At 44.5% G+C, this 15,006-nt stretch overlaps 1 protein-coding gene across 3 annotated transcripts in view; it reads right to left on the bottom strand.

The window, feature by feature from the left end:
* The window catches only part of PPP1R12A (protein phosphatase 1 regulatory subunit 12A), a 163,824-nt gene that overhangs the window by 75,827 nt on the left and 72,991 nt on the right, over positions 1–15,006 (bottom strand). For all 3 annotated transcript variants that reach the window (XM_056574041.1, XM_056574042.1, XM_056574040.1), the window contains exons 7-10: positions 12,840–12,922; positions 11,842–11,999; positions 8,830–8,945; positions 3,700–3,915 (exon numbers count right to left, since the gene is read on the bottom strand). In XM_056574041.1, the coding sequence (XP_056430016.1) occupies positions 3,700–3,915; positions 8,830–8,945; positions 11,842–11,999; positions 12,840–12,922 (573 nt within the window). The remainder of the gene's footprint in view (positions 1–3,699; positions 3,916–8,829; positions 8,946–11,841; positions 12,000–12,839; positions 12,923–15,006) is intronic.

Genomic DNA, 15,006 nt, shown 5'->3' with positions numbered 1-15,006 from the left:
TTATGCAGAGCTGCGCTCTCCATCCTCCGGGAGGGGGCGTGGCTTAATCATCTCCGGCTACAGACGTGCGATGTCGGGCTCTGCCCTCGCTCCTGAGATCCCCTCACACCGGCTGGGGGCTCTGAGCAGCGGGCCCCGGCTACTGAAACCAGCTGGGGGCCGCCACTGCCCCCTCCATACACCCTGAGCGCCGGTGTGAGGTGCAGACTTTCATCGGCTGCTGCACCTCACACCGGCATTAAAGAAAAATAAGGGGGAAGTCTGTCTGTCCCTGCTAGCCCGATACAGGGCTAAATCTATTTAAAAAAGTCACCTGCCCGGCGCCCAAAACTACTTGTCCCGGGCGTCGGGCGATAGGATTTCCACGTCCCTGTAGTAGGAGAAGCCGGATAAAAACCCAAGAACCTGAAAAAATTATCCGGACAAGAAAGGAAGAAATGGGTGGGTGCGGTTTCCCCCAATGAAGGCTACGAGAAAGATTTTACGGTGAGTACGGTACTTTGCAGGTGACCTACCGTAAGGTACAGACCTCCAAAGGGGTCCCCAGCTTGCGCTAGAAAGGCAATGGCCAGTTGAGGCACTCCATTGGAACTCGACCCGTGTAGAGAGGGATAGGCAAATAGCCAGGGGTGTGGCAGACTTTACGTGGCAACAGTCTGTAAGGGAAAGTCATTTTTAATGTATCCCAGAATATCTCCAAGGGATCATGTGTCCTTGGTAAGGACCCGCCACGTCTGATCATGAAGAGACTTCAGGTATGAAGTACAGAAAGTTGCCACCAGAGGGAGCTCCTTGGTAAGAATCAAACCAAGAGTTGAGATACATATTACAACAAAAGGGCGTTGTAGTATCTTTGCTGTATTTATTTATTTATTTTTAAATAAACTGTCTCGAGGAGCAGGAGGAGCCATTGAGGGGAAAAAAAAAAAAAAAAAACTCCTCCAGACCCCTCGTACCTGCGCTGCAGGAGAGGGGATGCAACGACCCCCGATTCCCACCGGCAGGAGAGGGGGGAAGGGGGCGGAGCCAAGCCAGCTCCCCCCACAACCAACCAAGAGCCCTGTCCGACCCCTGGACACTGGTGCTGAGTAAAGGTACAAGGACGAGAGTACGAATGCAAGTAAGCAGCAGACTCAACATACAGCCTTGGGAAGTACACCCCATTAGGGCGAAACCCTCAACTCTGCAGAGAAAAAAAAAAAAGAGGGGCCAAATGCCATAGCAACTAAGGCAACCTGCCCAGGGAAACCAGGAGGTACAGGGGGGTCGTTGCCTGAACAGAACGAGTCACCCCATGGCAGAACAGAGGTGGAGAACCACAGGAGACCTGTGGAAATAAGACCATAGGAAGGCCTGAGGTACACTCACCGGAAGGAGGGCATTAGACGTGACATGCAGAGCGTCCGTAGTATATATAGGGACACCGAGATGGCTACCGCACGAAAATAGACACCAAGCCACAGCCACGAAAAAAACAACCATGGCAAATGTTCGGCAGCAGGGAAAAATAGGCGTAGCACCTAATGGTATGCCATACCCATGCCCAATGAAAGGAGCACAGAGATTGCTGCTGATTCTGCGAAGGCCAACTGAACCTGCAGGAGACTCCCATACTATCTTCTAAGGGCGTACCCCCAAGACTGCTGTCGCAGACACAAGAGATGAAGGATGCATGTGGTGCAGGAGACCATGCAGACAGTTCGACTTAAGGTTATAAGGTCCAATGAACTACGGAATCACTGTTTCGGGACCACACATTCAAAGTGGGTCACTGGACTTCAGCTGTGGAGCGGTAGACATGGGAGGAGACCTGGTGGATGAGAAAACCATGCAGACAGTCTAAGTGGCATAGGGACCAAGGCACACCAAGTCCCTGCACTCAGTACCCCACACTGAAAGTGGGCTATCAGCCGTCAGCCGTGAGAGCAGCAGGCATGTGGAGAGGGACCAGTAGGGCAGGGGACCCTGCGAACTACCACAGGGTGCATTGTATAGGGCCCCTGGAAGACATGGGTTCACCTGCATGGAACCCCACCTTGGCAGTGGGTTGGTTACCTGAACACTCAAGAACCACACACTGGGAAGGAAGGAAGGGAGGGGGGGGGGGGGGGGATTTGGGAGGTTGTACATACTCACCCCCGGACTCCATCTTCAAGCCTAGACTGCTTCAGCCAGCTTATGGCCACGCAGCATCATGCCAAGCCATCATAGCAGGCCAGACAGGGGCAAGTGGGGGACCCGGACCCAGGGTACAACCTCCAGGCGCTGTCAATAAGGGGTTGACCGCCCATACTCCTGTTCCGTGCCCCTTTGTCGCATATGGTGGGAGAGGTAGCGCCATGCTCCTAAACCCCCATCTGAAAATGGGAAACAAAAGGGAGAAAAAAAACTTTACTAGAAAATAATAAAAAGACCAGGTCTGGGGAGCTCCCAGACATGTGTCTTGCCCCATACTGACACTAGCTAAAACTGATTATCTCACTTCCAGTGGGCGGGTATATCCTACCAGGGAGGAGCCGACTTTTTTCCTAGTGTCAGCACCTCCTATTGGCTAGAGCATATACCCATCAGTATCTGTGTCCCCCCCCCCCCCCCCCCAATGAAGAGCGCCTGAGAAATACCCCTTTATTCGATGAACCCTTAGATAAGGGTCTGATAGGTGGTCCAACCTCTGGAACATCCTGCTATCTGTAGAGCATAGTCCAGACTCTCCCTTCTTAATGGAGCAGTTGGTCGGCATGTGCGCCATTCATTGTCTTCCAGTTGAGCCTGGACACCATCAGGTCCATCTCTGGGGACCTCCATCGTGTGCAGACCAAGTGGAAGACTTCTTGATGGAGAGACTATTACTTGGTATTGAGTCACTCTCTGCTTATGAAGTCGGCAATCCAACTATTAATTGATCAAAAAAGATATTTGGGAGGCACTTACTGGGAATTCTAAGAAACGTATCTTTATTAGCGGTTAGCAAACATCAAAGATACTGGGTTACGACACAGTTGCCATACCGCACAGGTGAGGTTACAGCAGTTTCACACCTGTATTGGTGCTTTGTCTGACCTATCTGGCACCTGCGTCCAATATGTTCTTTTAATCCAGTGTGTGGATGCTATAATTTGTTTGTAACTGTACCAACTGCTGTGTCTACCTTCTGTTTAATCCAATTATTGAACCCCGAGATGTGCACTGCAGACGGAGCTTGAACATGGGCCTTTGCCCATGACAAAATCCTGGCTGCCTCCTACATGACCGCTTGACTGCACCTTGGTGATTGAGATAAGTTACAGCTAGTGTGCTGTGGTTCCCATACAAAATGCTAAAGAGCCAGAGCACCAGGAAGGATCTGCACTGTTTGCAGCCACAAGTTAGAAAGAAGGGAAGTCCAGGAGGGAAGATGCTGCTCCATCTGGAGGGCGGTAGCCACGGGGAGAAAGCCCGCAAATGGACAGATCCCTAGCACCACTTGTTGAGATTGGCCCAGTAGCAGGATCAGCATGGGCAGTTGAAATCCAATTCTCTGATTTCTAAGTCAGGAGGCCAACATACACCATGAGATAGTCAGCAGATTCATCTTACAAATGTGTAAAGCCTGCTTGACACACACAGTGACAAGATGTAGAAACTATATGTCAAAAGGATATTTCATAAGCAGCTTACAAATGCATTTTTTCTGAAGTTCTGCACTCCACTAAGCTTTACCTTTTCTTTATTGTCTAGGGTAGAGGAAAGTCTAGGGCTTGAAGCTGAACGCATGACACCAGTGAAGTCCCTCTCTTTTTGACCTTCTTTGGATGCAGTAATCTCAGATAATGCACCATAACTTCCTGTCTTGCGCAGTCCTAGGCGCCAGGAGGCTGGAGATTCATCCTTCCTTTCTTCTTCTTTAGGAGAAATTTTAGTTGCAGGAGTAGGGAACTGTAAAGTATAAACATAAAAACCATGGTTTACTTTCACATGCATATTATTTCTCAATAAAAATCCCAACACCAAAGCAATCATTGATAAAATTTGCAAAGGCATCTGATCAAGTTATGCAGGTTGAGTCTAAACGACAGAAGGATTGTGTGTCAGTCATGGTGGAACTTTTGATTAAATAACCAAAGTGTAAATCTCAACAGGGTTAAAATATCACTACAAAAAAAAAAAGCACACAGAAAACTTGTTAATAGTAATAAAAATGAAAAATACCCAATGTTGAAACCAAATAAACAGATTCACTTTGAAAGTTAGACAAGTCATTGAATTGAGCATTTAATGCAGATACAAGATTAACTATTGTAAGTTGAAGACCATGCACAGTGATGTAAATCTGATTAAAGTACAGCCTGTAACCACAGCGAAATGCGCACACTATTTCCTCACCAGAGATTTGTCACCTTTACTTGGCACAAGGACAATGCCAGTTTTGCGCAAGCACTGTCTCCATGAATTAGGTTGTGCGGAATCCACCACTGGCATGAATGGTGCAATGAAATCATACTAAACCCAAGTTGAGCAAGACAGAATGAGAAGGAAAGCATAGCATGAGAAAATGAAAACTGTAACTATTTTATATTTCTGACATATATATCGACTGAGGTGGATGCCCGAGGCTTTGTATGTGTAAGTGTAAGCAAAATAATGAACTGAGGAGTTGGGTGGCTGCGTCTACAATCAAGCATTAACTCTTCACAATTCAAAAAAGTCTGACCACCAAAAGTCAAACCACAATATATAAACCCAGGTCTTCTTGTGCAATGCTGAACAGCTAACTGGTGAAAGTTCCTGTTTTCATAGTAATGGCAACTACATTACAAAAAAGCCAGTTCGCTCACACCACTTTGGCTTTCTTAATGTATGAAAGGCCTTGTGACTCACTGTAAGGATACACAATTGACAAGTTTGAGATTTGCTTAAAATTACAGAACCAACTGATAAATTGGGAGACTGAGCAGATGTTTAAAGCAACCAATTGTCTGTTATCAGTCACTACCAATAAAGGTGTAATCCAAGGGCACTGTAGTCCTTAACCCGTTCAGGACGCAGGGCGTATGGGTACGCCCTGGCATCCTGGTAATTAAGGGTCGAGGGAATACCTGTAAGCCCTGGTCCCATTACCAGGGTTTGAAGCGTGCTCACGGATGCTATGAGCAGCCAGGACCCACAGTTAATGCCCGACATCGCTGATCAGGCTGAAGCCAGACATTAACACTCTAGACACTGCGATTAAATGCTGGGATTAAGGTGCTGGTCAGCTTAGCAGAGCTGATCAGGACATCCGCGGCAAAATCGCGGGTCGCGATCAGCTAAGTGAACGGTAGGAGGGCCCTTACTGGCCTTCTCGCTTTCTGTTCAATGCTCTGAAGCTCTGGCAAGCCATGACAGACTAGAGCAGCAGAGCACCGATAACACTGATCAATGCTGAGCCAAAGCAAAGAAATAAGCAGTGTATGCAATCAAAAGATTGCCTGTTAAAGCAATAAAAAAAAAAAAAAAGTGTAAAAATGTGAATTAATCCCTTCCCTAATAAAAGTTTGAATGACTTCATATACCATAAAAAATAAAAATAAAAAGCAATCAAAAAGTCCCATCAAAACAAAAATGGTCCCGATAAAATCTATAGATTACGGCACAAAAAAAATGAGCCCTCGAACAGCCACGTATGCCAAAAAAAAATTAAGTTAGAGGGGTAAGAACATGACTAAGCATACTAATTTTGGTGCACGTAGTTATACATTTATTTTAAAGTAGTAAAATATATAACCACCTACGTAAATTGGGTATCCTTGTAACTGTATGGACCTACAGAATAAAGATAAGGTGTCCCTTTTACTGAAAAGTGCACTGCGTAAAAATGGAAGCCCCCTAAATTTACAAAGTACAATTGGTGACGCAAAACAAGCCCTTAGGCTACGTTTCTACATGTTTTGTTTTTTGGGGGGAAAAATGCCAATTCTGCCACATGGCGTTTTTTTGGCCAAAGAACGCTGCGGCCAGATGTTTGCTGTAAATCAACGAGAAATCGCAAAATTCTTATTCCACTTGGCGTTTTTCATTTTGGAGTTATTTTAATCCTTCTGGCGTATTTCAGCTCCTTGGCAGCTTTCCAGAATCACAGCATGTTGAGCCACTGGTGAATTTTTTTGTCAAAATTGTGGCGTTTTTCTCCCATAGAAGTCTATGGGAGTGAAAAAACGCCAGGAAAAACGATGTGAGATTTAACTTTGGTGTTTTTGCCGGTGGTTTTTATTCTCTTTTGGACTTTGGCGATCCAAAAAATTGATGGAGATACCTTTAATAAAATTTTGTAGGGTACCATAAAAAAAAAAAGGAGAAAAAAAAAAAGATACAGTATCGAAGGAAAAAATTGTCTCTAACTAAATGTATCTTTTCTATAACAACATTTTTATTGCTTTTTAAACAGGGATCAATTTATGTGGGCGGGCAGGCACCTAAAAATGTAGCCGACAATAATAGTGTGTGTATGTTTTTCACTTTTTTTCTTAATTTTTTTTTTTTTTTTAGGTAGTAGTACTACTTCTAGCATGGAACACACTGTTCCATGATGGGAGTAGTAGTACCTGTACTAATAGACAGATCGCACGTTGGGATCCTCCTGTATAATGTATAGATGTGGCCGGCCGCTCTTCTATGGTCCCCTGCACTGCAGTATATATGCACCTATTCATATTTCCCAAAGAGAGCTGTGATTGGCCAGATGGTTCAAGCCAATCACAGCGCTCTGTGGGAAATAGGAATGTGTGTATATATAAGTCAGTGCAGGGGACCATAGAAGGGCGGCCGGCCGCATCTATACATTATACAGGAGGTTCACAGCGGGTGTCAGGAGTGATACCTGCGGTGATCTGTCCTTAACTGTAGGTACTACTGTGCCCAACATGGAGCACACTCTGCTCCATGCTGGGAGCTGTAGTACCTGCAATAGACAGATCACAGCGGATGTCAGAAGTTACACTCGCTGCGATCTGTCCATTAATGCAGATACTACAGCTCCCAGCATGGAGCAGTGTGCGCTCCATGTTGGGAGTAGTAGTACCTGAAGGTAAGAACAGATCACAGCAGGTATCCCTACTGACATCCGCTGTGATCGTCCTTTCTATTGCAGAGATGCTTTCTCCTGCGCTCCGCATCTCTGCACTATACTCCGGCCAGTGATGTGAATAGAACATCATTCATATTTCCCTCAGAGCTGTGATTGGCTGCAACCATCCGACCAATCATCACTTTGGGAAGAAAATATGAATGTGTGATGTTCTTTTCACATCACTGGCCGGAGTACACAGCAGAGATGCGAGCGCTGTATAGAGCCGCTCCACATCTCTGCTATATTATGGACGATCGCATCAGGTGTCACGACTGACACCCGGGACGATAGGTCTATTAGAACAGGTACTACTACTCCCAGCATGGAACAGTCTGTTCTATGCTGGGAGTAGTCTTACTACCTAAAAAATAGAAAAAAAAGTGAAACACACACACTTTATTAAAAATGTATTAAAATTTAGTTATAAAAAAAATATATAAATTTCGTTAAATACATATTTTTCCATCAGTACTGCATCCTTTTTTTTTGGCCTGGTGCTTAAGGGATTAAAGAGGTTATCATATAGACAACCTAGTTTCATATGTCCTATTAAGGACGAGAACACTAAAAATATTAGCAATAAAAAAAACGAATTGTCCATATTCTATATGGAATGAATTAGTTTTTCTGCATATCTCTATCTACAGCACTACAAGAGGAAAAAAATAATCCATTGATGAAATATGATACGTAAAGGCTAAAAAAAACTTAGCAAAAAGCAAATGAGAGACAGAACTTGGTTTTAGCAAGACTAAAGTTAAAAGGGATGAAAGTCACTGATATCAATGCAACTGTGGATTCCATTTTCCTATCGTTTTACAGTACAGGGACTCAAGTGCCCTCCATGAACAAATCTGATGCCACTTTAGTCATCCAAGCAAATCCAAACTCATACTGTTGCAAGCAGCCACAACATGCAAGAAATGCAAAAAGTTTGTCATGTAGCCCTAGCCAAAGACTAGACAGCAACTAACTACCGCTCAACATTCACATGCTGTTGAAATGCAGTGCATTACTATGCAACCAGACTGAAAGTAGTTGGTATGCTCTATTCCATTCCGATGCAAAGTATGTGGCATTTGGCCTAAAAAACTTTCTACAAAAACGCTAACGGTTTTCTGTGCCTAGTCTACAAAAGACTTTTATCATACTTAACTTTTATAAAGGGTTGGACTTTAGATTCTACGCATGTCTCAGATGTTTTAATGATCGGCAGCTTACATCAGTGACATAAGAAGGCAGGATGTTTGCATTTTAGTTGTCAAAAGGATTTTAAACACTAGATCAGAATTAATGTGCCCATACACAGAGTTAACACTACCAAACCTACTGATTTTGGCAGTGTTATTCCCCTTTTCCCATTCAGAACACACACAAAATGGGTCAAGAGTGTATAGGGGTGGTCATGAGGGTGAATAAGAATTTATACAACAGCTAACTAAGGCGTATGGCTGCCTTTAAAGTAACCCAAGTCAAGAGACTAATTCCAAATGATTAAGGTGCCCCCTTGTGACAAATTCTTTTTTAATTTTATTTAACAATTACAGTTTCCACTTTGCTTAAAATTATAGAATTGGAGCAAATTTTCTTGGACCAAGCCGAATTGTCATTGAACGATTATTTACTTTATGTAGAAGTGGTATGTAAATTAACAAGACGGTAAAGTAATAAAAACTTATACTTTTAGAAAGTCCATAAAAAATCTGTTGAAAACCAATGTATACCAATGTAAAAAGATACTGTACCTTCTTTATAGGTGATGTAGGTGTAACTTGCCCAGATGGAACAGTTGAAGCAGGGGCAGGTACATTGGTCATTTGAGATTTGTTGTTTGTAGTATTTGCAGATGGTTTGGTTTTATCTGCAAGTGTAAAGGTCAAAGAGCAGTCAAGATTTATTATCCAAAACCTAATGGCAATACAATACATCACTTACTATGGTACAATCCCAACACTTACTATGGTTTATTATGGATAAGTAATCCAACAAAATGTCATCCCATAAAAACTAGCAAAATGTTTGACAACAGAAACTACACTTTGTTGGAAACAAAAACATTTCTAAATTAACAAAATGTAAAGTTTTGGTTGATCCCACAGATCTGAATTGTCACCATGTGAAAACAGCATCATCAGGTATGCTGGAATTTAACATGCCGTTTTCAAAGAGAAAAGCACTGCAGTTTTAGGAATTATAATAAACTGTGAAATGAATAAACAAAAACTTAAAACTTGATTTAAACGGAAAGGAATTTTTATGTTAAAATAATTTAAATGACCTTCATTTTAGGCCAGTAAAGCTCATGTGGAATAAACCAAAATATTAAAAGAAAGAGTGCCCAATATGCTAGTCACATATGGGGAGAACGTCTAATGTTACAGGCTTAAAGTGGCTTTGATGAAAGGCCATTGATCACAGTCTGTGAGGAGTCGACATCCAGCACCTCCACCAATTAGCTATTTGGCAGGGCCACAACACCCAGATGTACAGTCAATGGAGCCAGAAGTAGCGGATGGAAGAGGAGCTGCTGTAATTTATCATGATCATCATATAAATATATGGAGTATAAGTAAGGATGCCCCGATAGTATTTTTTTAAGACCGAGTACCAATACTTTAATTCTAGTACTTGCCGATACCAAGTACGAGTACTTCTATTTTAAAGGGAATCTGACAGCAGGGTGATGCGGTTTCTGGCGCTGTTTACTGTATGATATGTGGGTTCTTGTTGTGTACAATGGAGGCAGCTGCTGTAGTATGAGCCATTGGGCAGAACATTGGGCAGAACAGGGAATTTGCATTGGCGGTGAGACCGATGACCACATGGTGAGCAGCGGCAGAAACCGGGTCACCTGCACTATCTATCTATAAATTCAAGTTAGTGCAGGTGACTCTGCTGTAAGATTGTCTTTAATAGTAGGTAGTATCCCCTTGCAGACATTAGCAGCAGCCCCCCTTGTAGGCAGCAGGGGCCCCCCGGTAGACATTAGTAGAAGCCCCCCTCCTTGCAGGCAGATCGCCACCTCTGTCGAGTGCTGCCGCTCCACTGTCCCGTTCTTCTGTCCTCCGGGCCGCATCATGTTGTCCTATGGAGGAGCATAGAGGGCCCAGAGGACAGAAGAACGGGGCAGCAGAGTGGCAGCAGGTATTGGGGACATTAAAAGAGTCCCCGATACCATGCAAATAGCTAGTATCGGCCCCGATACCGATACCAGTATCGGTATCAGGACATCCCTAAGTATAAGTATTCTGGTTCGATTCACTATGTACATATTAGCACTGTGGCTCCAAACAGCTTACTCGTGGGGGTGCAGTGTTGGCATCCCATCGATCAGCTATTGATAGTCCATCAGTCAATCATGGAACAACCTTTTAAATCCCCCTAGAATATCTTCAAACTGATAATTTTCAATGCTGACAAAACTGTACCTGCAGCCGAGTATAATTTCATGACTGCAAAGCTTGCAAATCCTAAATGCAGTATGATAAATCTATGTTTAAAATTGCCAATGGATAACCTGTTAAAGGGGTAGTGCTGTGAAAAACAACAAACTCCCGACCCACAGGATAGGGGATAAGTGTCTGATCGCGGTGGGTAAGAAAGCTGGGACTACCTGCTATCTCCTGAAAAGGCCCCAGCTATCTACAGATGGCATGCACTCTATTTCTATGGGAGCGCTTGATATGCCCGAGTACAGCACTCCAATAGAAATTAACAGAATACATGCCTTCTTTAGAACACGCTCCTCTGAGAGGCGGTCTGCCGGACCCCCTGCGATCAGACTCTTATAAGTTGTTTTTTGCCAGACTACCCATTTAAAGCCTCTGTCAGCAGTTATGCTCAGTATGCAAGCAAGAACAAAGAAGAATGCAGGACAATTCTTCCAGCAAAGACATCATAAACCATGATGGTTTCTTCTGGTCGTGTTTTGATCAGGGGGCTTTAAGACAAGAAATCAAAGAACATCAACAATTCTATAGTCAAAATTGTTTAGTAATACAAACTATGCAAACTAGCAATTGCTTTCGATTGATGACAGGTAATCTTACATATATATCTATATTTACTACCCAAAATTGGTCATATATAGCACCCCACCCACCTCTATTAGGTGTATATAAGGTGCCTTGGATGTTTCAGATTTTGCAATGCCTGCTGATCTATTCACACAGAGGCATATTCACAGTGTAGGGTCCGTCCCAGAATGAGGTCACCTTACCGTGGTGGGACGGTCCAAGCTATTTGGCCGACAAATTTGCAAGCTAAGTACCTCATATACCTCATTTCATATTTTCATTTATTGCATTACAGCTGTATAGCTTTCCATGTTCTATCTATATACTCATGTTTTATCTATATCTTTGTGCTAGCAGTGTGCTGCTGTATTCTCCTGTTACTGTATATTTAGCCCAGCAGCCTGCACCTGAAAGCCAGGTATATACAATAGTTTGGAATCAATTGAGCTGGCCAACTTATTCTTTGGAGATAGATAGATATATATTATATATAGATATATATATATATATATAGATATATATATATATATATATATATATATATATATATATAGATAGATAGATAGATAGATAGATATATATATATAGATAGATATATATATATAGATATATATATATATATATAGATATATATATATATATATATAGATATATATATATATAGATATATATATATATATACATACATACACACACACACACACATATTTGTAAGTACATTGTAAGTTCATATTAATTTACCAGTTTCTGCTTCAGATTCAGAGTCCTCCTCCTCTTCTTCCTCACTGGAACAACTGGATTCATCTTTTTTTCTGTCATCTTCTTCATCCACCTTTTCTTGCTCCAGTGATTCAATGCTTGCAATGGTCTTCTCATGTTCAATTATTAAAGTTTCTTTGCTTTATAAAAAAAAAAATTGTAGTTTTGAATATTTATTAGACAATTATAACTATTATGTTTCCTTCTAAATGCATTCAGCTAGAGGTCTGGAGATAGTGAAGTAATAAAATGGTTACTAAACTCCATTGTCTTCCAGTGAAGGCACTAAAATCCACCTTAACTTCACTGCAATAAAATGTTCAAAGAAGCAATTTAATCCCAGCTTACGTCTGGGTCATGTGACCACCAGTAAATGACATGCTTTCATGTTCAACAGGAAGTAACCAGTCCTGTTTGGACTTGCTGTGAACTACAGAATTACATCACCTGTCTAAATCCCTCCTGGCAACTCTCAAGTCCCTTCCCCTATCTCCCCATATCTACAGTGTGCTGATGAAGGGGCCACTTTTGCCTTAGTTAAAAGACCAGGAGAGCAGTGATATAGTAGGAGTGTCCCCCAATGATTATCAGTTATAAGACTACCCTGACTTACAATGCTTGTCTTTTCTGTGTGCTGATGCTCTAGAGTGTCCTATGAGATGGAGCCTGGCACTGCTGCCAGAACAGCTGATATGAAGAAACCCTCCAAAAGAAGACAGTGAGTTCAAGAAATGTAGTAATATGTCAAAGATCTATCACTTGCTGCCATTAGTACTGAAGTGCATAGCACGAAGTCCATAAAAAGGCATTTAATAGAATATGGCCCTGCTGTGGTGATACACAGCAATTTTTTGGGGGAAACACTACAATATTGCACTTGACAGCCTTCTGAACAGTTTAAAAAAAATAAAAAATTGGTAATGGGTTTAAAGCTATGAATCCAGACTTCTCTACAGACCATCATTTCTAAAAATACATACTTTTTCAGTGATTTTAGTGACTGGTTGTTCTCTGTAGTTGATGACTCAATTAAAGGAGATTTCTCTTGTTTTTCACTAAGAAGCTGTAAAGGAAACATCAATATGCTATTAGAATAATGCATCATTTCCACTTAATTAACAAATTTAACAGAAATCATTGTTTATTCGCGTTTCTCAAGACGTTAAACGCTTACCTTTGCTAAATCAGTACAATTATTTGGGTAATGGGAAGGGATGCACCGATATATAGGCGGCCGATACATATCGGCCGAAAATAGCTATTTCGGCAAAATGCCGAAACAACAAAAAAATTTGCCGATAATGACCACCTCCCCTGCCCGCCCACAGCACAAGTTGCAAACACTGCCAGTGGCAGAGGCGCTCGTGGGCGGTGCAGGGGGGGCCGGCCGCAACATCTGGGAGGGGGGGGGGGGGGGGGTTGTCGCGCTCTCCGGGATATGAATACTTATTTTTATGTGCCCGGACCGGCTCCCGTGTGTGGCTGCAGGCGGGGGCCGGCCAAAGCATATAAAAACTAATACTGTATGCTAAAAACCAGGGGGCCTCCAGCTGTTTTGAAACTACAACTCCCAGCATGCCCGGACCGGTAAAGTCTGTCCGGGCATGCTGGGAGTTGTAGTTTCACAACAGCTGGAGGCCCCCTGGTTTTTAGCATACAGTATTAGTTTTTATATACTCTGGCCAGCCCCCGCCTGCAGCCACACACGGGAGCCGGCCCGGGCCCATAAAAATAAGTATTCCTAATCCTATCCCGGACATCCCTGTGTCCCGAAAAATCTTTTCGGGACATAAGGATGTCCGCCGGTCACTCACCATTCCCCGGCTTCTTCCTGCGATCCTCCTTCGGTCCTTCGCTTCTCCGCCTCTATGGTTGTATGCACGGGACGTCACTGACGTCCCGTGCGTACAACCATAGAAACGCAGGAGGACCGCAGGATCGTCGCAGGAGAACGCACGCAGTCCGGGGCCTGGTAAGTGACCGCGTCATCTTGTTCAGTGTTCCGGTCACCGCTCCCCCAGTCCCGGCACCTACTGCTATGGTCCATAGGCCATAGCACTAGATGTGACCCCGGGCTGGAGGAGCGGTGACCGGAACACTGTGGGGGCAGCAGTACAGACATACAGCCTCCAGCCATACACTGTATATGGCTGGAAGCTGTATGTCTGTGGGGTGGGGGGAAGCCGCCTGATATTGTTGGGGGGGAAGCCGCCTGATATTGTTGGGGGGGAAGCCGCCTGATATTGTTGGGGGGGGAAGCCGCCTGATATTGTTGGGGGGGGAAGCCGCCTGATATTGTTGGGGGGGAAGCCGCCTGATATTGTTGGGGGGGAGCCGCCTGATATTGTTGGGGGGGAGCCGCCTGATATTGTTGGGGGGGAGCCGCCTGATATTGTTGGGGGGGAGCCGCCTGATATTGTTGGGGGGGAGCCGCCTGATATTGTTGGGGGGGAGCCGCCTGATATTGTTGGGGGGGAGCCGCCTGATATTGTTGGGGGGGAGCCGCCTGATATTGTTGGGGGGGAGCCGCCTGATATTGTTGGGGGGGAGCCGCCTGATATTGTTGGGGGGGAGCCGCCTGATATTGTTGGGGGGGAGCCGCCTGATATTGTTGGGGGGGAGCCGCCTGATATTGTTGGGGGGGAGCCGCCTGATATTGTTGGGGGGGAGCCGCCTGATATTGTTGGGGGGGAGCCGCCTGATATTGTTGGGGGGGAGCCGCCTGATATTGTTGGGGGGGAGCCGCCTGATATTGTTGGGGGGGAGCCGCCTGATATTGTTGGGGGGGAGCCGCCTGATATTGTTGGGGGGGAGCCGCCTGATATTGTTGGGGGGGAGCCGCCTGATATTGTTGGGGGGGAGCCGCCTGATATTGTTGGGGGGGAGCCGCCTGATATTGTTGGGGGGGAGCCGCCTGATATTGTTGGGGGGGAGCCGCCTGATATTGTTGGGGGGGAGCCGCCTGATATTGTTGGGGGGGAGCCGCCTGATATTGTTGGGGGGGAGCCGCCTGATATTGTTGGGGGGGAGCCGCCTGATATTGTTGGGGGGGAGCCGCCTGATATTGTTGGGGGGGAGCCGCCTGATATTGTTGGGGGGGAGCCGCCTGATATTGTTGGGGGGGAGCCGCCTACTATTGCGGGGGAG

This window comes from Hyla sarda, chromosome 4 (assembly GCF_029499605.1).
Source record: "Hyla sarda isolate aHylSar1 chromosome 4, aHylSar1.hap1, whole genome shotgun sequence".
NCBI lineage: Eukaryota > Metazoa > Chordata > Amphibia > Anura > Hylidae > Hyla > Hyla sarda.
This window is presented reverse-complemented; position numbering and strand designations above follow the sequence as displayed.